Source organism: Pelophylax lessonae (genome assembly GCF_965119305.1).
Source record: "Pelophylax lessonae genome assembly, chromosome: 9".
Taxonomy (NCBI): domain Eukaryota; kingdom Metazoa; phylum Chordata; class Amphibia; order Anura; family Ranidae; genus Pelophylax; species Pelophylax lessonae.
In genome coordinates, this window is record NC_138776.1 from 173,899,027 (window position 1) to 173,921,295 (window position 22,269).

The window sequence follows — 22,269 nt, forward strand, 5'->3', positions numbered from 1 at the left end:
ACAGGACACATCGATAATTTGTATTCAAAATAAATTGCTTAGAAAATGAATCACATCTTAAAATAAAAACCAATCACACCAAACAAATCATGCTAGTTCAGAAATAGAATATAATTTAAGTTCTTAATTACTATAACTACATGGCTTAAAATACAAACCTGAAAGTTTATTAAAACTTAACACCCATATGTGACTGCTCATGGTGGAATTTCATTGGCTAGCAAAGGGATTTGGAATGCAGAATAAAAAATTGGGAATGGAATGAACTTTGTATATAAACAGGATCCAAAACACATGGTTAAGCATTCTGTGAAGACTTCTCCTGGCACAATATTTCAAAAGGCACAATCATGGCAACAAAGGGAGGAAAACAAGGTGAGCAGAGTATTGCATTTGCTAAATGTGTGTAGCAACATTTTATTAAATTGTCTTTGGGTTGTAATTGCCCAGAAAAAGGATAGTCCCCCTCATCTGATTAGATGTGTCAGTGACGTATAACTAGGGAAATCAGGCCAGAGGGCCAACACCAAGAGTAGCAATTTTCATGGTAGGTGCTTAGAATTGTCTAATATTTTTGTCCTTGTCTGGGATTATCTGTTTACATATACAGTATATGCACATTTAAACTGCTTATAAAAATCAGTTTTTGAACTGAACATTAATATGTAAAAGCGAAATTACCAACAAGGCACTGTGATTTATAGGTTTATATAAATATTGACACCTCTGCTGGTGCAGTTTCTGGCACCCCATAATGCACACAAAGATCCATGTGCATTTATGGTGGCACAGCTAGTTGCATGTGGTCCAAACAAGTGAAATTTAATCCTAAGCAGATAGAAATTGTGCCTTATAAAGATAGTGAACTCAACAATGGGCGAATTTGTGCATATGCTCTTAGAACGTAGTGGAGATTATGGTGTAGAAGTGGCATTTACATTAATCTAAGGCAGTGGTCTACAAACTGCAGCCCTTCACTTGCTTTTATCTGGCTCTTGGGTTATTATTCCCCCCCATTGTCACCAACAGTGGAGCATAGTTTTTATCACTGACACCAACAATTGGGTACTAGCTCTCTCACTGAGCCCACGGATGCAACACTATCCCTGCCACTGAAACCAATGATGGGGCACTTTTCCTCCCAATGAAACCAACGATTGGGCACTTTTATTTTCAGTGACACCAATGATGGGATATTATTACTCCCACTGACACCAATGATGGGGCACTATTCCTCCTATTAAAGATATGCATGGGATGAGAGTGGGGATACCCTGAATCTGGGTACCCCAAATCTGTGTTCTGTAATTTTAAAGACAGTTGTGTCATTTTATAGTATGTAAGAAAGAGGTGGGATATATATTTTTTATTTCTCTATTGCTTCTATAACAAAGAGAGTCAAAGAGATATTTTGACTTGTGGAGTTCATAAGGGGAGTTTTCCCCTAGAATTTTTGTCTTGAGGTTTGTGGTTTTTATTATTTTCATAAATTTGAGATTAAAAAAAATAAAATAAAACAAACTTTTGAAATTGCATTAACATGTTAAGGCTCGAATTAGATTTTTATTGACTGGGTTTAGATATAATTTAAACGTGGCCCTAAATATTGCAATTAAATTAATATATTCCAGATAAAGCGATTGTTTTAGTATTTCTTAACCTATCAAATGATTTACAATAAAGTTCTCATATTGCGGATGGTATAATGCTTTCATTTCTTTCACAGGTTGCAGTGCACCTGTACAACAGTGCAAACCAGACCCATGCCAAGGTAGTAACTAAACTTTTCCTTATGAAGGCCTTAAGAACATACATATTTTAAAACTTATAATGTTGCATTTTAGCAAAATATCTCAGTGTTAGAAAGCCAGGATTCTTCAGTAAAGCCAGTAAAGCCAACCTTATAGTGAGTTGTGGGCCATTCGACTAAACTCTAGTTAGCTTTTTAATCGGTTAGCTTGAAAAGCGGGCTGAAAGAATCCAGCTCAGTGGGGAAACACTCCTTTTTGCTACATGGGTTCAGATCATACCTTCCTTACATGAAAAGACCTTACAGTGTTTAATTTTCTTTGTCTCATTCAAAAGCCATGTGGTAGCATTATACTTCCTATGCAATGGATACACTCATCCTTGCCCCCATGCAGGAAGGAAGGCATTTCCTGCTAAGCTTTCTGGTACAAACCTCCTTTCAATTTAGGCTGTTAAAGTAGGAAAGGCTTATCATTCAATGCTCACTGGAGGTGCCACTGCAGGTGGGAGAATTTCAAACTATGGTGACAATTACAAGCACCATAGGGTTGCCACATGGCCAGCAAAAAATGTTTTTTTAATAAAAATGTAAAAATATGATTGGACCCACCCCTTACCCACCTCCTAGTACCACTGGTTTAAGAAAATAAGTATAATTTTGTGGTGCTAAGTATTTTGTATAGAATTTGTTAATGACAACAAAAAAGGCAGTAAAATAGATCTAGCAACAATAGACACCCCAGTGCCAATAAATCCACCACAGCAACAATGGATTGCCAACAGCCAGCATTAATAGACCCTTTGGCAGCCAAAAACATTAGACCCCTCCCTCAACAGTAGCTCTCTCACAGCAACGATTGACCCCCCTGCAACATAAAACCCACCCCAGCAACAAAAAATCCCCCACCAGCAACAATAGACCTCCCCACGAACTAAAGACCCCCCTGAAAAAATAGCTCCCATCCAGAAACAATAGATTTAACAGCGGCCAGCATTAACAGACCCTCCAGCAACCAAGACCCCCTCTTCAACAGTAGATCCCTTCCAGCAATGATTGACCCCACAGCAACACAGTACTCACCCCCAGCAACAATAGATCACCTACGAGCAACAGACGACCTCCCCAGCAACAATAGACCCCCTTCCTCTGCAGAAATAGATCCCCTCCAGCAACAATAGATTCCCCAGCGGCCAGCATCAATAGACCCATCAGCACACCCCAGCACCCCTTGCCATTCAGTTCTGGAGGTGCTGGAACTGCGTTCCGCCATGTTCCTGCTGAAAAAAAGCCATGAACATGACCATGTCACTAACTTCACATAAAGAAACTAAAATCAGCCTATACTGTAATCGTAGAAGGTCATTTACTTACTTTTTGTCAAGCAGTGCCCTAAAACTTTGCATTATTGCAGAAATCCAGCACTGGTATCTGATATCTCCCAGTATGTTGAATACCTGGTCCCCTACTGTGTGCTGTGGTTGCTCCTTTTGGCCTCTACATTACTTTATGATACAGTAGTGATGCAGGAGCAGATAAGAGCATACACATTTTGTGGTGAGGAACCAGGTAATTCGGCACACCTGTAAGTGTTGGATGCAACAACCAGTATCTGAAATACAATGCAAATTTAGGACAGCACCTGCTTGTAGAGGTAACTAATTATCTTCTACTTTTATGGGCTGGTCCTAGTTTTAGTTTGACAAGTTAGTGACAGGGAAAGTTTGAAAAGTCTGCTACATATTATAGTAACCCTAATGCAATTCATAACTTAATAATTCATAACATAAAAAAAGGAGTGTTATTTTTCCTAAAACACTATATAATCCCTGACTAAATCTTCTAATTGCTATGGCAATTCTCTACTCTTGAAAAATAATGGAAAAGGGTTTGGTTTTACATATACTTTATGCTGAATGTTGCATTAGCTGGATATATTACTTCAAATCAAATCTAAAGCCTTTAAATGAAGCATTAGATTTAATCTAATAACTCACTAAGGTTATTCAAGCATAAGGGCACTGCTCAAATAAACATTCTAAATTCTAACCTTAAAGAGTTTATTCAAAAACAAGATAAAATAAAATTTATTTTATAAAACGATATTCTAGCTAATGCAACAAACTTAAATTACCCTCCTTGTACAAAACATTGCTAAAAACAAAAAGGTATGAATTAAAAAAAAAAAAAAACATGCTTATAAAAACAGGAATTTTAAACAATTGCATTTTATGTTTATTTATTAGACCCCTGCTCTGTTCCTGATCCTTGCCAAACACAAGGAGGTGGATACGGTAGCCAAGGAGGATCAATTTCCCAGTCATATGACGTCTCAGGTGGAATTAGTTCACAATGCCAAAGCAGCGGAGGTGGAATCGGTTCCGGTGGATATAGCTCCCAAGGCCAATTGGGCCAAGTATCAGGTGGCGGATATGGCTCCCAAGGCCAGTTGAGCCAAGTATCAGGTGGCGGATATGGCTTACAAGGCCAGATGGGCCAAGTATCAGGTGGCGGATATGGTTCACAAGGCCAGATGGGCCAAGTCTCAGGTGGAGGATACGGTTCACAAGGCCAGGTGGGCCAAGTATCAGGTGGCGGATACGGTTCACAAGGCCAGGTAGGCCAAGTATCAGGCGGCGGATATGGTTCACAAGGCCAGATAAGCCAAGTATCAGGTAGTTTTGGTCCACAAGGAGGATATTCAAGCCAAGGCGGATGCGGAGGTGGAGTAAAGAAATAAACCTTACTCAAGATCACTATGATAAAATCTCTCTACTGCAGTTTTCAAGCTATGTGCAACAATTAAATCCTGTGTACCAATTAGTACTTACTATCCTGTTTGCTAATTGTATAACACATTAAATCTTGTCATGCTGCCTTCTGTTATCAAATAAATGTGCTATAGAATTCTCAATTCTAGTAGTATTTAATTAATCCATATTTACAAATACAATTGCGCATATTCACAGATTGAAATCAACATTTGAGACATTGAGATCTGTACTGGTCACTGCTGGGGCACTTAGAGCTGTACTGATCACTGCTTGGGACACTGATATCTGTACTGGTCACTGCTGGGGACACTGATATCTGTACTGATTACTGCTTGGGACACTGACAGCTGCATTGGTCACTGCTGGAGACATTGAGATCTGAACTGGTCACTGCTGATTCACAGAGATGCACTGGTTATTGCTGGGGACACTGAGATCCTTACTGGTCACTGCTGGCATACTGAGATCTGTACTGGACACTACTGGGGACACTGAGATCTGTAATAGTTAGTACAGGGGATGCAGAGCTTTACTGTTCACTACTGGGAGCACTGATGGCTGTATTGGTTATTGCTGGTGATGTTATTAGTACTGGTCACTGGTGTGGACATGAAGATCTGTACTGGTCACTGCTGGGGACATGGAGAGAGCTGTACTGGTCACTGCTGGGGACACTGCTACCTGCACTGGTCACTTTTGGGGGCACTGAGACCTGTACTGCTGGAGACTCAGACCTGTTGTCACTAATGGTGACACTGAGATCTGTACTAGTCACTGCTGGGGACACTGAGATCTGTTCTGCTCACTGCTGAGTGCAGCCAGTCTGCGTTCAGAGCAGAACGTACATCCTTGTATGAAAGTCATGACTCAGATGTCAATATACATCTGTACATCTGTACAGCCATTGCATTGTCAGTGGCTGACTGACAGTAGCTGTACTCTGTACCTTGCAAATAATATTGCCTGGATAGAAACATGGGCCTCTTTCACCAATATGCATGAGGTCCAATGTTAGCTGGAGGGGGCACAGTAACTACACTGATAATTTTAGAGGAGATTCAAGAAATGGGTACATTTTCAGATTACTGTTTAGGCAAAATTAACATTTCCAGATATTCCTCATAACATAGCAAATATTCACTTTTTGAGCTTAGGGTTACTGAATAGAGATTTCCATTCTCAACTCTCTCAATCAACATTGACTGTTTTTAATCGTTATGCTGCTAGTTTCAATAAATTGATAGGAAGGTAGATCATATTAACTTGTTTTAGACTTTTTCTTTACAATTCTTCAGTTCCAGGCCAAGGCAAAATGATTTGTATCCCTCTTTTGAAGGGTAGAGGGTGAGAAATAGCCCTCCCCAAACATGATATTGTGCTAAACCTGTATGTAAATAAGAGAACCAGGACATTCAGTAAGTGGAAGAGTAGGTTTGATAATAAAATTGGCAGTGTAACCACTAAGCACAGGCCCTCTGTGAATAGAGGAGGGTTCCATTGCTGGGAAATTAACCAGTAAGCTAATCAAAGTAACTGGGAGCAGAGGAACTACTGCAACTAGCATATAACTAACCATAAGTATAGAAATGTACACAACATAGACATAATACAAGTTTTATATAAGAAAGGATTAATAATAGTACATAAATTCAATGTACAAACAGATATTATCAGCAAAGGACCCAACAAGAGTCTTGGTGGAATTGTGCACACAAACACGGATTGCCTAGGTTATGTGTAAATGTGCATACACCCCAATCATTGTAGTAGTATGCACCTATATACATCTAGATCCTGAGAGATCTTACATAAAAGAGGTAGTTCCATCCGCAATGCACATTTATTGAAAGGGTTACATAATATATACAAATTACACACTAAACAGTATTTACAACACATTAACAGTATAAGTCCTCTGGCTTATATGATATTTACAAATTACCCACAATAGCCATATTTACAATACAATGTATGTACAAGCAGGGAGTTAGTTACCTTTCCACTGCAGGTTGGGGCATCCCCTCTCCTTTCTGTACTGTGGCTCATATAACTCTCCCTAATTGGTCACTGTACCTAGCAAATGTATATTGGGCACAGCCTGATTGGGTGAGTCAAAGAAGGCTGCTGTGTACTATTCATGTAGTGGTCAGGGTAAACAAAAGGCCAACCTTTGAACTGGAACTAATTACAGTAACACCATCACAACACTGCATGCTTTTCATCCATTTCCTTCTAACTGAAATATATTTCTAATTACAATAATATGTATAGCTTTTAATGAAGATTTCCAATAAACCTATTATGTAACAGTTGGCCCCTTGTGGCAAGTGAAAACTAAGGCCACACATAAAATAATGGTTTAGGTGTCATCTCCTTTGAGCTTTTGTCATTGCTTTCTGAAATAAAAAAAAAAAAAACTAGTTGAAAAGACTCTATCAACTCTCCATCTCTACAGTCCACATTCCAGGATTTCAGTATCCGTAGTTTATCACTTGTTTGGGATGTAATAGGTTCATAATAATAAGAGACAAAACCACAACAGAAAAAATGAGGATCTTAGTTCTCAATAGTCCAATAATAATAGTACGAAAGTCCATAATGCAAATCTGGTCATTTTGCTCTTACTTCTGGGATGGCCTTCCATGGGGATTCCAATTGGATACAGCGTATTCCGCAACAGGCTTTGGACCAGCTTTCCTGGCTTTCTGTGATTATACTTTATTAATGTGGACAAAGGTAGGTAAAGAAAACCGTGTACTTCTAAGACATATGCATTCAAATAACTTCTTATCTTGTAATTCTGAGTAGTAAGGACCTTTGTTTAGCCTTGCTATTGATTTACTGCGACATAATAATGAGACCCTCTCCCATTGAAACATTTAACAATTTGAATAGTTACCCCCTTCAGCCAGGTGCTTCCAGATTTTCATCACCCCTCTTTATTCATCCATTGTCATATGCCTGCAGATAACTCTGCCATGCCTTCTGCTGGTTACCACTGTGTTGTGTGTGACCCTTCAAGTCTTCAGGGGGGTTGTGTTGCTATTCCCAACTTACCACAGACTCCTTTTACTGAAACTATGTTCAGTTATCCAAACCCTGATGGGCTAAAACCTTGTCTGGTGCCACACATTTGTGCCAGTAGTTTCGTCCTTTGCTACCGTGTGTAGCTACTGTAGGAGTCATGCCTTTAACAGGCTGTGAGACAGACGTCATTCCTTTAGCAGGCCCCGAACAGAGTAGGCAGTGTCAACCAAGCAGACAAAATAACGTAATGTCAAAATGTGGATAAGTGTGATGTCACCAGTTACTCGTGGCTTCAGAAATAACCAAACTAAATTACTTTTAAGTACAATTGTACTATACAATGCCTGCTATTTGCCAATCAATATGAGTCCCACAAGCCCAGTATATCTATATGATATTCAAGCGATTCTCTTTGAACTTAATCATGACACCCAAAAAAATTGACCAATGACTAAAACTTGGAAAAAAAAATTGACCAATGACCACATATGTTGACTGCCACATATCTGGACTGTAGAGAGGACTATATGTAACATGTACAAAACAAACTATTGTTGAATGACTGTTGCTAAAACCTGGTGTTATTGTTACTATTGTCATAGTTGGTAATAGCTTAATGACAAGAGGGAGCTTCAATAAATTTATATAAAACAATTATTCAATGTTGGAAGAGATACAAAAGTTGTTGGGAATTGGCCCATGCACAAAATGCTCTATGGAAGCTTTAATATTCTATACCAATATTTTTAAACGTTCTCAATATAATGTTCCCCATACTCCCCTCTTTTTTTTTATTATAGCAAAACAAAACTTAAGAATCACCCCAAAAATTAGGTGATAAAGGAAAATAAAAGAAATAGTTAAAAAAATAAATAAATAAATAAAATTAAAAAAAAAAAAGTACAGATTCGATGCTGCCTCAACATGACATTTGCCCTACACTTTTCTCTTTTTATTTATTTTTTTTTATCGACAGTATCAACCCTGGGTATCCACTCCTGACCATTTGTTGCATTAGAAGGATTGTTCTTATACTATTATCCTTTCCCTGTCTAAACCCCACTTGGTCACTATGGACACATTCTGTCATTAAATTTTTCATCCTTGTGGTCAGGATTTTTGAGATGAGTTTTGTATCGGAATTCAGGAGAGAAATAGGTCTATAACTTGAGCAAACTGTGGGATCCTTTTTTTATTTCAGTATGACTGTAACCGAGGCCCCCAAGGCTTCTCGACTCATCTTATACTGGCTTCCTAGCCCATTCACGTGCTCTTTTAATCTGGGGATCAACAGGTTTTTAAACCTTTTTTAGTAATTGATTGTGAACCCATCTGGGCCAGGACTTTTCCCTGAGGCTGTAGTTTTTAATGTTCTCTCCATTTCCTCCTCTGTTATAGGGGCTTCCAGCTGCTCTAATTTCTCATCTTTAGGCATCTTTGCATTCCTCAGATACTCCTTGATCAACTCTGTTCTATTCATCAGCTTGTCCTGTCCGTCCTCTCAATTTACATCATATAATCTCTCATAATACTTTTGAAACTCTTTTGCAATTTCCATTGTCAAATACTTTAACTCTCCTCCCTTGCCCCTTATTTTTTCTATAAAGTTAATTGATTTCTTTTTTCTCAAAATCCCTGCCAGCTTCTTTCCAACTTTATTGCTCCATAAATATCTTTCCTTGGCTATTCTGTTAAACGCCTGTCTGATTTCCTGCTCCAGTAGTTCTTTCAGTTGATCTCTTTTGATTACTAACTGGTGGTGAGTCTCTTCATCCTGTACTTTTTTATGTTTTGTTATAAATCATAAATCTCTTTTATTAATCCATCTTTTTTTTTTTCATTCTATCCTTCCTCCTTTGCGCCCCTTTAGATATTAGGATTTCCCGTATATATGCTTTGTGTGATTCCCAAAGGATGTCTTCTATGATTCCCTCTGTCTCATTTATTTGGAAAAATAGGTCCAGTTCTTTTTCGATTTCTGCCCCCCAGACTTTATCTCTTATCAACTCCTTATTAATTCTCCATATATTCCTGTTAGTTTGTCTCCCTGGAATTTTTAGTCTCATTACAACAGGTGCATGATCTGACCAGGTCTTGACCCCAACTCTCGCCTCCACCACTGTCTCAGCCAATCTATGTTCAATCAATATATGATCGATCCTAGAGTATGTCCCATGTACCTGGGAATAGAACGTAAAATCTCGTTCTTTGGGATGTAACACCCTCCATATGTCCAATAACTGACATTGGTAAAATGTTTTCTTTATCATCCTAAGTTGTGACATTCTGCATCCTGACCTGGGCAAGGTACTATCTATATCCGGGTCAAGGCAAAAGTTGAAATATCCTGCCAAGATCACGCATCCCCTCCTAAACTCCATTCATTTCCTAAGTAAGTTTCCTAAGTACTTCACTGGTTCCTTATTGGGGCAGTACACATTTGCCAATGTAACCTCTCTGTCTGCTAATTTCCCTTTCAAAAAGAGGAATCTTCCTTCTGGAAACGTCATCCTTTCTTCAAGTGAGTATCTCACCCCTTTAGCAACCCCAATGGCCACTCCCTTTGCTTTTTTGTTGTACAGTCTGCATAGAACCAAGTGGGATGATCCCTAGAGTACAACATCACATTGGATGAATGTATAATATGGGTCTCCTGCAAGAACACTAAGTCTATCTCCAAAAATTTCAGTTCCCTTAGGATTTTATGTCTTTTCTCTGGTGAGTTCATCCCTTTCACATTATATGTAACAAACTTTACTTCTGTCATCTAATTGTTGTATTTCTATCATCTCCTTCCATTGGGGTCTTCCCTTTCTTAACCTGAAAACCATATCCTGTCCTGGGTAGGTCCAGGAATCATGTATCTGAACCTGTTAGATAGAGTGGAGGGATACCCCGATAGATCAAGACAGGGATCCACTCTGAGATCCATTCGGGAGAATTTTTCCTACATTCCCTCCCCTTTCTCTTTTTAAAGAGCATTGAAGCTGTATTTAGTTTAAAAAAAAAAAAAAACAATTCAAACTGCTTGCAAACCTTGTAGCTATACCAAAGACACTACCTGTATGGTAGGGATTACCATATTAATTGGTCCTCTTTTAACACGACTGTGTAAGTCAGGCATTGAACAAAAAAAAAACGTACAGAGAGAGGAATATAAACTCTGGTTAATGAAAGAGACAAAAAAAAATGTAAAACAGGTGTACTCCGCGCTAAGGAAATAAATATCACACTATAGGTTGCAGCCCCCCCTTAGATATAACCATGGTTTTATACAAATAAGTGGAAACAGGCAAGGGGTGTGGCACTGCCAAGGTGGTGAATAAATGAAAGTTATAAAGGTGTAAGAGGTGTATAACATGTAAAAGCTATCGAAAGACAGTTGTAAAATGACAATAAATAATAAATACACTATTAATGATGAAACTAGAATCTAGATAGTAGCATAAATTGGTGATGCATAAAAAAGGCAAGAACACATAAATTAATTAAAGATAAAAGTCCAACTAATGTTGGTGCAAAAAAGTATGTACTATACAAAACAACTAGCCAAAAGGTGAGTGGCTATAAGGAGTGTAAGCTCACCTAGTGGAAACCAGTGAAAGTGCATACTTAGATAGGTATAGTGGACGGGTGCAGGGTATGATCATCAATACACAGCTTAAGTAATGAATAAATCAGGTGATCAATAATAGATCAGTCCATATATATCGTGCAGCACAATTGGTGAATCCTTTGGTGATGGTCATGGTGGTAACCCTATGGTGGGTATACTGGTGGGGTGGTCGTCGTGATCCCTCAGGTAGGTAGCACACTCACCATAAATACCCACCCCACACAGGGGTCTAGGGTAGGTATAAATAAATGTATCCCTCCGGTGGGTCCTGGGTCTCTTGGGGGTCTCGGCCTGGCAATCCCAAATGGGTATCCTGGGGGCCTCACTATATTCCCATGGAAGGGAATAGGGGTATCCTGAACAGTCTCCCAATCCTGGGTGTAGGGGTCCTCTTAAGGGTCCTAGTCTGGGTTCTCCTTGGGGGTCTTTAGAGCATTGGGGTGAGTGGTACACTCATGGGAGATGAGAGAGGGGCAACAATCGTGTGATACCATTTTGTAGAGGTTTTATTATAATCAATAAAAGAAGGTGCTCACATGTTAGACAAACATTAATCGTGATCAGGAAGTGGTTGGAACGCAATGCGTACCATCTGGAGCCAGAACCATAAATGATGTGACGGCGCCGCACGCCTTTCATTATAGACGTCCTCAGCAGCGTCATGACATCTCCGGTCTCCGTCCATAAATATGTTGCGGAGTCATGGCAACAAGCCGCAGCTGGGCCCGGAAATACGGAAGAGGATGTAGCTGAATTTTAACAAGTTAGGGAGAGCAAATATGGTGATTTGATGTATGTAAATCAAATGGGGCCAAATTGGAGAACATATCAGTAATAGTAGATATTATGGCCACTACATATTTAAGGATATTCCAGCATAATAAAAGCGTAAACAGAAAATAACATGATATGCAGTATGTTTGAATTCGTATAAATTGATAAAAACAGGAGGAAGCGGGAATATTTAAATACATTTCATTTTTCCCCTCCTTTTTTTTTCTTTTTTTCTTTGAAGTGGCTCCCCAATTAACCCTCTTCACTTTCATCTCTGTATTTAAATATTTACACCCATTAAAAAGGACATTGACAATTTGGAAGAGAAAAAAAAAACACAAAACATACTGAATCCATAAGATGCCATAAGGTGCAAAATAATTTGTTATGTAGTTTCTGAGTGTCAAAGTGAATGAAAACTTCACTCTGAGCCCCAGGGAAAGACAAAAGAAAAACAATTTCCTAAAGTTTCTGCACATTATAATGGTTGAGATCACATATCTGTGCACAGGTTATTGGAAATTTAGAAACTTTTTGGTACCAGTACTGAGCTAGTTACAAAAGGAATTATAAGAAAAAGCAGGCACGTTGTTGTGATCAAAATTCTTATTGATGGCCATTGTACCATGGTATGTTCACACACCTGGAAAAAAAAGTGTTTGTTTACCCATAGACAGTTCATACACATCCATAACTTTTCATGAGCTCACTGAACCTGGAAAATATAAACTTATAGACAAAAGTTATTACCCTTTTCCCTTTCTTTGATACACAAAGAAAGCAAACAATACCACATTGTTACATTTACATTGGTATATGGTCTCTGCCATTCACACTTGGATCTGGTGAAAATAAAAATCTCAGATCATAGACATCTGAATCACACATTAGATTTGGTATTTCCTCCACTGTTTCTACATTGCTTATATTCAAGTTTTGTTCCCAGTGAGGAGCTCTAGCTTCCCTCCTGTATTTTCTGTTTGAATGGAACAAACTGTTTTCTGTGGAACCTTAACAATTTGATCATAGGATTGTTTTATTTCATTCAGTTCTTTCCTACACTGTACCACATCTGCTTGACATGCTTCATATTTTACCTTGAGCGCATGTTGTGATTGTTCCATTGTTTTACTGGTATTTTCCCAATCACGAACATTAGAATTCAGTAGTTTAATCTCATTTTTAAAAGAGGTAATTTTTGTGTGTAACTCAAGTTCCTTCAGAACTGATTTCCTGTGCTGTAATCTGAAATCTCTTTCAATGGTATTTACATCCATAGGGGCACATGAGGATACTTGCCTCTGACTAGAAGTTGTGGGGCCATGTCTATTGAACTTATCTTTGGAGGCATTGTAATGGTAATGTTGCCTCTTTCTGTTTAAAAAGGTGGGACATTCTCCTGTAGTGTGACTTGCTAAACAGGTATTGTTGTTTCTACTCTGGTAATATAGCTTTGATTTTACAGACTTAGACCTTCTGAATACATGGAGAGACTTGTGCATACAGTCCATGATGTATTGATATGAATCTTTAAGAGGATTCATAAAAAATCCACATTTAATTTTAAATTTTGAATGGGCATTAGATATTAGGAGGGTTTTATACTCTGGGTCCTCTGTGTGTCCATTTTTTCCATTTGCCTACATAGGCTGACCATAGCCTGTTTGCATAAAGAAGTGGATTCTCATTATTTTCCTGTTTTGTTCTATACGCTGCTATTAAGCCCAGGTCAAAGGGATGTAATATTTTTTTGCAATTCATCTACAGATTCATTGTAATCTGCTCTTCCTTCTTTAACATGGTCTGGTAAGGAAGACCATGTGTCTAAGTTAAATGTTAATAGTAAAACTTTCACCTGATCTCTGGAGTTGGCAACCCCCAGCAATTTACATCTTTGCAAGACATTGTCTGCATGAAATGTTATGTGCACTCCTGGCAATAGTTTGCCAATATTGTTAGCTACAAGTGGAACATTTTCTAAACATTGTCTGTCCTCCCTATCTATATTTTGTGCTATGCTCTCAATCCCTGTGGAATTGCATACCTGCACTTCCTCAGATGTAGGAAACATCTTTAATTTTTTTTTTTTTTTTAAATAGACTGACTCTTCATGCATAGAAACATTGGGCAACAGCTCTTTTAATCTCATGCATCTGGACTCTTCATGTACAAATTCTTTACTATATTTAGCTTTTAATTTACTGTATACCCCTAAAGTTATGTTATTAAAAATTGGTAAAAAGACGCTGGTGACCCTGGATGTTAAATGAATTAAATGCTAATCTCTTAATCAATTGTACTGAATATATTGAGATTTATAAAACCTAGCTCTTTTATCTGGTGTGATAAATCTTTGTATAAATCAATACAGCAAAGGTAGATTTCGTATACAAACTCACATAAAATAGTAAAAGTGCTGGTGGCACATGAATGTGCTGTGCTATAAAAAGGTTTAAAAGTGATAAATTATATAAATACACACAAATGCCCAATAATTATAAACAAAGTCACTAATATTTATAAAGTGCTAGTGACACACATATGACACAATGTTCATGGGCCAGGAGGTGACAGACGGGCAGCAGATTGATGACAAATACTGAGGAGTGCCAATCTTATATTGATCCTTCCACGCATCTTGAGAGGCGGTTCCTTTGAATTGAAAAAGTATCTACGTAACATCTGACCTTCAGTGGTTTTGATTAATAGCTGGGAGAGGCTGACTCATTAATTTGAGCAGCCATGGAAATCTGGTAAGCTGCTTATCATATCCCATCACAGAGGTGCTCCCCTCCTTCACATACCCTTGGTGCCACGGGAAGAATCCCCCTTTGGAATATTGTGCATGCGGATTTATGTTTTTACCCCACACCAGTTTTTTTTGGGACTCATTCATTTGGACACTTTTTCTTTTATACACATTATTGTGATTATTAGTTTTTCATTCATTTGGACACTCATTTATTATTTTTGCGATTATCAATATTTTTAGCGCTACACTTTTATGTTCTATTGATATTTTGAGTCACTGTTGGTTGATTTTGTGTTGGCTGCTGATATTTATCATTCTTTCATTCATTATATTAGCGCGGAAATTTTCTATTTTTATTTATAAAACATAAATACTTGATTAAATTATTTAGCAAACATATTTGTGTTGTAATAAAAATTGGTGCTTATAAGGTGCTTCAATTGTGGACTGTGATCCAAACTGTGATCCAAACAGTTCATGCAAAAGAATATTGCTTGGATATCAGGTGCTCCAGTGAGCAAGTATGCCACTCTTTGCTTCTTACCAGATGCAGGTAGGTCGCAAGGACCCCAAACGCCTGCAATCCCTTTTCCTAGGTGGATCAGACCATAAGCACACCTCCTCTTCACTTGGATTTGAGTATGGTTTTCAACAAAATATGATGCTCCTTTTCCTCACTCCTCCATTTGTTTACCTCATATAGATGTAAATTAAGCCCATATGCAGGAAGACAGATAAGAAGCCGACATAGTGTAATATTGTCACTTTATTAATAAAATGTATCACTCATAAAAATTGGCTGCTTACTCTTAGTTGTGCCCTCCTGGCACTGGGCAATCAGCATTGGTTGCTATGGGTAGCAGGATCGGGGGTCAGGATCTGCAGTGTCCAGGTACTCCGCCTGATGACGCTAGCATAAGCAAAATGCATTGACCCGATGATGACCCGATGATATCATTATCACCATTTTGTAAAAACTTTACATTCATCTGAATTCTATTGTTTATTCTCAGTCTTAAGAGACCCTGTCAGGTATTATAGGATAAAAAAGGAAAAAAAAAACAGTCAGCTCCCTGTAAGAGAATGGACATGATAATCTTCATTTTAAATTTAATTTAAAAAAGTAACCCAATTTATTATGTTCATAAGTATAAAGAAGATTTTACAAACAGGACACATCGATAATTTGTATTCAAAATAAATTGCTTAGAAAATGAATCACAAAATAAAAACCAATCACACCAAACGAATCATGCTAGTTCAGAAATAGAATATAATTTAAGTTCCTAATTACTATAACTACATGGCTTAAAATACAAACCTGAAAGTTTATTAAAATTTAACACCCATATGTGACTGCTCATGGTGGAATTTCATTGGCTAGCAAAGGGATTTGGAATGCAGAATAAAAAATTGGGAATGGAATGAACTTTGTATATAAACAGGATCCAACGCACATGGTTAAGCATTCTGTGAAGACTTCTCCTGGCACAATATTTCAAAAGGCCCAATCATGGCAACAAAGGGAGGAAAACAAGGTGAGCAGAGTATTGCATTTGATAAATGTGTGTATCAACATTTTGTTAAATTGTTTTTGGGTTGTAATTGCCCAGAAAAAGATTAGTCCCCCTCATCTGATTAGATGTGTCAGTGACGTATAACTAGGGAAATCGGGCCGGAGGGGCCAACACCAAGAGTAGCAATTTTCATGGTAGGTGCTTAGAATTGTCTAATATTTTTGTCCTTGTCTGGGATTATCTGTTTACATAGAGAGTATATACACATTTAAACTGCTCGGAAAAATCTGTTTTTGAACTTAACATCAATATGTAAAAGCTGAATGAGTGAAATTACCAACAAGGCAATGTGATTTATATAAATATTGACACCTCTGCTGGTGCAGTTTCTGGCACCCCATAATGCACACAAAGATCCATATGCATTTATGGTGGCACAGCTAGTTGCATGTGGTCCAAACAAGTGAAATTAAGTCCTAAGCAGATAGAAATTGTGCCTTATAAAGACAGTGAACTGAACAATGGGCGAATGTGTGCATATGCTCTTAAAATGTAGTGGAGAGTATGGTGGAGAAGTGGCATTTACATTCATCTAAGGCAGTGGTCTACAAACTGCAGCCCTTCACTTGCTTTTATCTGGCTCTTGGGGCATTATTCCCGCCATTGTCATCAACAGTGGAGCATAGTTTTTATCACTGACACCAACAATTGGGTACTAGCTCTCTCACTGAGACCACGGATGCGGCACTATCCCTGCCTCCAAAACCAATGATGGGGCACTTTTCCTCCCAATGAAACCAACGATTGGGAACTATTATTTTCAGTGACACCAATGATGGGATACTATTACTCCCACTGACACCAATGATGGGGCACTATTTCTCCTATTGCTATTAAAGATATGCACGGGGTGAGAGTGGGGATACCCTGAATCTGGGTACCCCAAATCTGTGTTCTGTAATTTTAATGACAGATGTGTCATTTTATAGTATGTAAGACAGAGGTGGGATATATATTTTTTATTTTTCTATTGCTTCTATAACAAAGAGATTCAAAGAGATATTTTGACTTGCGCAGTTCATAAGGGGAGTCTTCCCCTATATTTTTAGTCTTGAGGTTTGTGTTTTTTTATTATTTTCAAAAAATTTGAGATTGAATAAAATAAAAATAAATAAAACTAACTTTTGAAATTGCTTTAACATGTTGAGGCTCGAATGAGATTTTTATTGACTGGGATTAGATATAATTTAAATGTGGCCCTAAATATTGCAATTAAATTAATATATTCCAGATAAAGCAATTGATTTGGTATTTCTTAACCTATCAAATGATTTACAATAAAGTTCTCATATAGGGGATGGTATAATGCTTTCATTTCTTTCACAGGTTGTAGTGCACCTGTACAACAGTGCCAACCAGACCCATGCCAAGGTAGCAACTAAACTTTTCCTTATGAAGGCCTTAAGAACATACATATTTTAAAACTTAGGATGTTGCATTTTAGCAAAATATCTTAGTGTTAGAAAGCCAGCATTCTTCAGTAAAGCCAACCTTATAGTAAGTTGTGGGCCATTCTACTAAACTCTAGCTAGCTTTTTAATCGGTTAGCTTGAAAAGCGGGCTGAAAGAATCCAGCTCAGTGGGGAAACACTCCTTTTTGCTACATGGGTTCAGATCATACCTTCCTTACATGAAAAGACCTTTCAGTCTTTAATCTTTTTTGTCTCAATCAAAAGCCATGTGGTGGCATTACACTTCCTATGCAATGGATACACTCATCCTAGCCCCCATGCAGAAAGGAGGGCATTTCCTGCTGAACTGTCTGGTACAAACCTCCTTTTAATTTAGGCTGTTAAAGTAGGGTAGGCTTATCATTCAATGCTCACTGGAGGTGCCACTGCAGGTGGGAGAATTTCAAACTATGGTGACAATTACAAGCACCATAGGGTTGCCACATGGCCAGCAAAAAATGTTTTTTTTTTAATAAAAATTGAAAAATACGGTACATAGATTAATAACACAAAGTTTGGCCCATTTACAAAACAGACATAGTCCAACTATCATCAAACAAAACGCTCGGCTTATATATATTTATGGAAAATAAATGTGTAAATATTGAACATGACCAGGGCTTTTTTTCTCAGAGAATAGGTGCAGGAACTTCTCCCTTCCGAGTCTCCCCTTGACTCTACCCCTACCAACCTCCGAACACCATTCCTTGGGTCCACACCTTACCCACCTCCTAGTACCACTGCTTTAAGAGAATAAGTATAATTTTGTATGTAAATATGAAGTGGTGGCGCTGCTTATAAAGTGCAAATAGGTATATATAAATATATAAAAATATAAGATGTAGAAACACAGATGTGATTGAGGAATAAAAATATAAATAGTGGATATGTAAATAGTGCAACAATATGGTGAAAATTCAACATAAAATGGTATTGGGAATGTGTTAATATGGAATATGGAAAAATATAAAAATGTAAAATGAAATAAAAATTGAAATATAAATAACCACCAATAGGGCGTAATATAAAGTGCAAAGTGCCACAATATATGGATATATCCTAGTATATACCTATAATAATATATATTTAGTAATATCAAAGTGTTACAATAAAATGGTAAAAGGATATCTTTAAATACTAATACATAGGTGATGGTATAATATAAGAAAGTGTACAAAAAGTGCAACAAATAAACTGGATGTGCGGGAAAATTTTCCGGAAAAATAAATAGGGGTGCGGGAAACTATTTGTACAAAGTGCAGCAAAAAGTGATGTGGTCTAAATTCATGTGATAAATAAGTCCGTATAATAGTAAAAGTGCAAACAATATTATGGACAAGCTAGATGTGCGGAGAAATATAAACTCCAAGGTGAAAATAAGAAGTGGTATTCAATCAGATCAGCTGATGCAATAAGTCCATATATTGATGGTTGTGCCCCGAGGGGTAGTGAGTGAGCAAGTATCCTGCGGTGACCCCCAAGGTGGGTGACTGGCGAGTGGCGGGGAAACCCCTAGTAGAAAAACCTACTCACCAGATGTACCCACCCCACACAGGGGTATAGAGCAGGTACTGTAGAGATATCCTGTTGGTCCTGGCTCTGGGTAGTAGTTCCCTTCCTGGGGGAGATGTAGTATAGGGTCCGCAGGGGTAACTCTGGTATCCTAAAGTGGGATCCTATCCGATGGTAGGATATCCAACGATCCGTGGGGTGAACTGATATGGCCACTCAAGGGTATGTGGATGGAGGGATCATATAAATGGAAGAGAACTCGATAGTATAATAACGTTTTAAAGTTTATTCCTTCCAGCAGTAACATAAAAATGGGTACTCACATGGATATAATCAGTAAACAGCGAGGTAGTGGCGTCCCGGAACGCAATGCGTTCCAACTGGAGACCGGAACCGGAAGTGACGTGACGGCGCTGTAAGCGTTTCGTCATGTGACTTCTTCTGCAGGCTGCAGGCTTCCCCAGCGACAATAAATCCACCCCAGCAACAATGGATTGCCAACAGCCAGCATTAACAGACCCTTTGGCAGTCAAAAACATTAGACCCCTCCCTCAACAGTAGATTTCTCCCAGCAACGATTTACCCCCTGCAACATAAGACCCACCCCAGCAACAATAGATCCCCTGCCAGCAACAATAGACACCCCTGTAAAAATAGCTACCATCCAGCAACAATAGATTCATCAGTGGCCAGCATTAACAGACCCTCCAGCAACCAAGACCACCCTCTTCAACAATAGATCCCTCCCAGCAATGATTGACCCCACAGCAACACAGTACTCACCCCCAGCAACAATAGATACCCTACGAGCAACAGAAGACCTCCCCAGCAACAATAGACCCCCATTCCTCCGCAGAAATAGATCCCCTCCAGCAACAATAGATTCCCCAGCGGCCAGCATCAATAGACCCTCCAGCACACCTCAGCACCCCTTGCCATTCAGTTCTGGAGGTTCCAGAACTGCGTTCCGGTACGTTCCTGCTGAAAAAAAGCCCTGAACATGACCATGTCACTAACTTCACATAAAGAAACTAAAATCAGCCTATACTGTGAAGGTCATTTACTTACTTTTTGTCAAGCATTCCCTAAAACTTTGCATTATTGCAGAAATCCAGCACTGGTATCATATCTCCCAGTATGTTGAATACCTGGTCCCCTACTGTGTGCTGTGGTTTCTCCTGTTGGCCTCTACATTACTTTAGGATACAGTAGTGATGCAGGGGCAGATGAGAGCATACACATTATGTGGTGAGGAACCAGGTATTCGGCACACCTGTAAGTGTTGGATGCAACAACCAGTATCTGAAACACAATGCAATTTTAGGACAGCACCTGCTTGTAGAGGTAACTAATTATCTTCTCATTTTATGGGCTGGTCCTAGTTTTAGTTTGACAAGTTAGTGACAGGGAAAGTTTGAAAAGTCTGCTATATGTTATAGTAACCCTAATTCAAAACTCAATAAATTATGAGGTAATTATGAGGAAAATAAAAAAGGAAGGAGTGTTATTTTTCCAAAAACACTATATAATCCCTGACTAAATCTTCTAATTGCTATGGCAATTCTCTACTCTTGAAAAATAATGGAAAAGGGTTTGGTTTTACATATACTTTATGCTGAATGTTGCATTAGCTAGATATATTACTTCAAATCAAATCTAAACCCTTTAAATAAAGCATTAGATTTAATCTAATAACTCACCAAGGTTATTCAAGCATAAGGGCATTGCTCAAATAAACTTTCTAATTTCTAACATTAAAGATCTTATTCAAAAACAAGATATAATAAAATTAATTTTATAAAGCGATATCCTAGCTAGTGCAACAAACTTAAATTAACCTCCTTGTACAAAACATTGCTAAAAACAAAAAGGTATGAATTTAAAAAAAAAAAAATGCTTATAACAACAGGAATTTTAAACAATTGCATTTTATGTTTATTTATTAGACCCCTGCTCTGTTCCTGATCCTTGCCAAACACAAGGAGGTGGATACGGTGGCCAAGGAGGATCAATTTCCCAGTCATATGACGTCTCAGGTGGAATTAGTTCACAATGCCAAACCAGCGGAGGTGGAATCGGTTCCGGTGGATATGGCTCCCAAGGCCAGTTGGGCCAAGTATCAGGTGGCGGATATGGTTCACAAGGCCAGATGGGCCAAGTCTCAGGTGGAGGATACGGCTCACAAGGCCAGGTGGGCCAAGTATCAGGTGGCGGATACGGTTCACAAGGCCAGGTAGGCCAAGTATCAGGCGGCGGATACGGTTCACAAGGCCAGGTCGGCCAAGTATCAGGCGGTGGATATGGTTCACAAGGCCAGATGGGCCAAGTATCAGGCGGTGGATATGGTTCACAAGGCCAGATGGGCCAAGTATCAGGCGGCGGATATGGTTCACAAGGCCAGATAAGCCAAGTATCAGGTAGTTTTGGTCCACAAGGAGGATATTCAAGCCAAGGCGGATGCGGAGGTGCAGCAAAGAAATAAACCTTGCTCAAGATCACTATGATAAAATCTCTCTACTGCAGTTTTCAAGCTATGTGCAATAATTAAATCCTGTGTACCATTTAGTACTTACTATTCTGTTTGCTAATTGTATAACACATTAAATCTTGTCATGCTGCCTTCTGTTAGCAAATAATTGTGCTATAGAATTCTCAATTCTAGTAGTATTTAATTTATTTAATAAACCATATTTACAAATACAATTGCGCATATTCACAGATTAAAATCAACATTGAACCATGGAGGTCTATACTGGTTACTGAAAGGAATACACTCCGCGCTAAGGAAAGAGTAAAAAATTATAGTAGGCTGCAGCCTCCCTCTACTATAACCAAAAGGCTATATGCATATAAACAAAGAAGAAAAGGAGGGAAATGGCACTGTCTACCAGATATATAAGGTCACTAAATCCAATAAATGGAAATAAGCAAGAAATGTGAAATGAATGATGGTAACACAAAATATTGTGGGTATCTAGAGTGTATCACTTATAGCTGAGGCAAATCGGTCAAAGCAATAACTAAAATGACTAATAAATA

At 38.4% G+C, this 22,269-nt stretch overlaps 2 protein-coding genes across 2 annotated transcripts; both read left to right on the forward strand.

The window, feature by feature from the left end:
* Window positions 1-252: 252 nt before the first annotated feature.
* LOC309563557 (uncharacterized protein) lies at window positions 253-4,661 on the forward strand. Its single transcript, XM_082268019.1, has 3 exons — window positions 253-375; window positions 1,727-1,771; window positions 3,994-4,661. The coding sequence occupies exons 1-3, from the start codon at window positions 351-353 to the stop codon at window positions 4,485-4,487; spliced, it is 564 nt and encodes a 187-aa protein (XP_082124145.1). The 5' UTR covers window positions 253-350; the 3' UTR covers window positions 4,488-4,661.
* An 11,464-nt stretch (window positions 4,662-16,125) lies between these two features.
* LOC309563555 (uncharacterized protein) lies at window positions 16,126-21,888 on the forward strand. Its single transcript, XM_082268017.1, has 3 exons — window positions 16,126-16,228; window positions 17,594-17,638; window positions 21,177-21,888. Exons 1-3 carry the CDS (start codon window positions 16,204-16,206, stop codon window positions 21,710-21,712), a joined length of 606 nt encoding a protein of 201 aa, XP_082124143.1. The 5' UTR covers window positions 16,126-16,203; the 3' UTR covers window positions 21,713-21,888.
* The last annotated feature ends 381 nt before the right edge of the window (window positions 21,889-22,269 follow it).

Bases quoted from the DNA above. Each gene is read 5' to 3' on its own strand.
- LOC309563557 (XM_082268019.1), top strand. From the start codon at position 351: ATGGCAACAAAGGGAGGAAAACAAG. The intron at 376-1,726 runs GTGAGCAGAGTA...TTTCTTTCACAG, and splicing joins AACAAAGGGAGGAAAACAAG to GTTGCAGTGCACCTGTACAA. The intron at 1,772-3,993 runs GTAGTAACTAAA...TTTATTTATTAG, and splicing joins CAAACCAGACCCATGCCAAG to ACCCCTGCTCTGTTCCTGAT.
- LOC309563555 (XM_082268017.1), top strand. From the start codon at position 16,204: ATGGCAACAAAGGGAGGAAAACAAG. The intron at 16,229-17,593 runs GTGAGCAGAGTA...TTTCTTTCACAG, and splicing joins AACAAAGGGAGGAAAACAAG to GTTGTAGTGCACCTGTACAA. The intron at 17,639-21,176 runs GTAGCAACTAAA...TTTATTTATTAG, and splicing joins CCAACCAGACCCATGCCAAG to ACCCCTGCTCTGTTCCTGAT.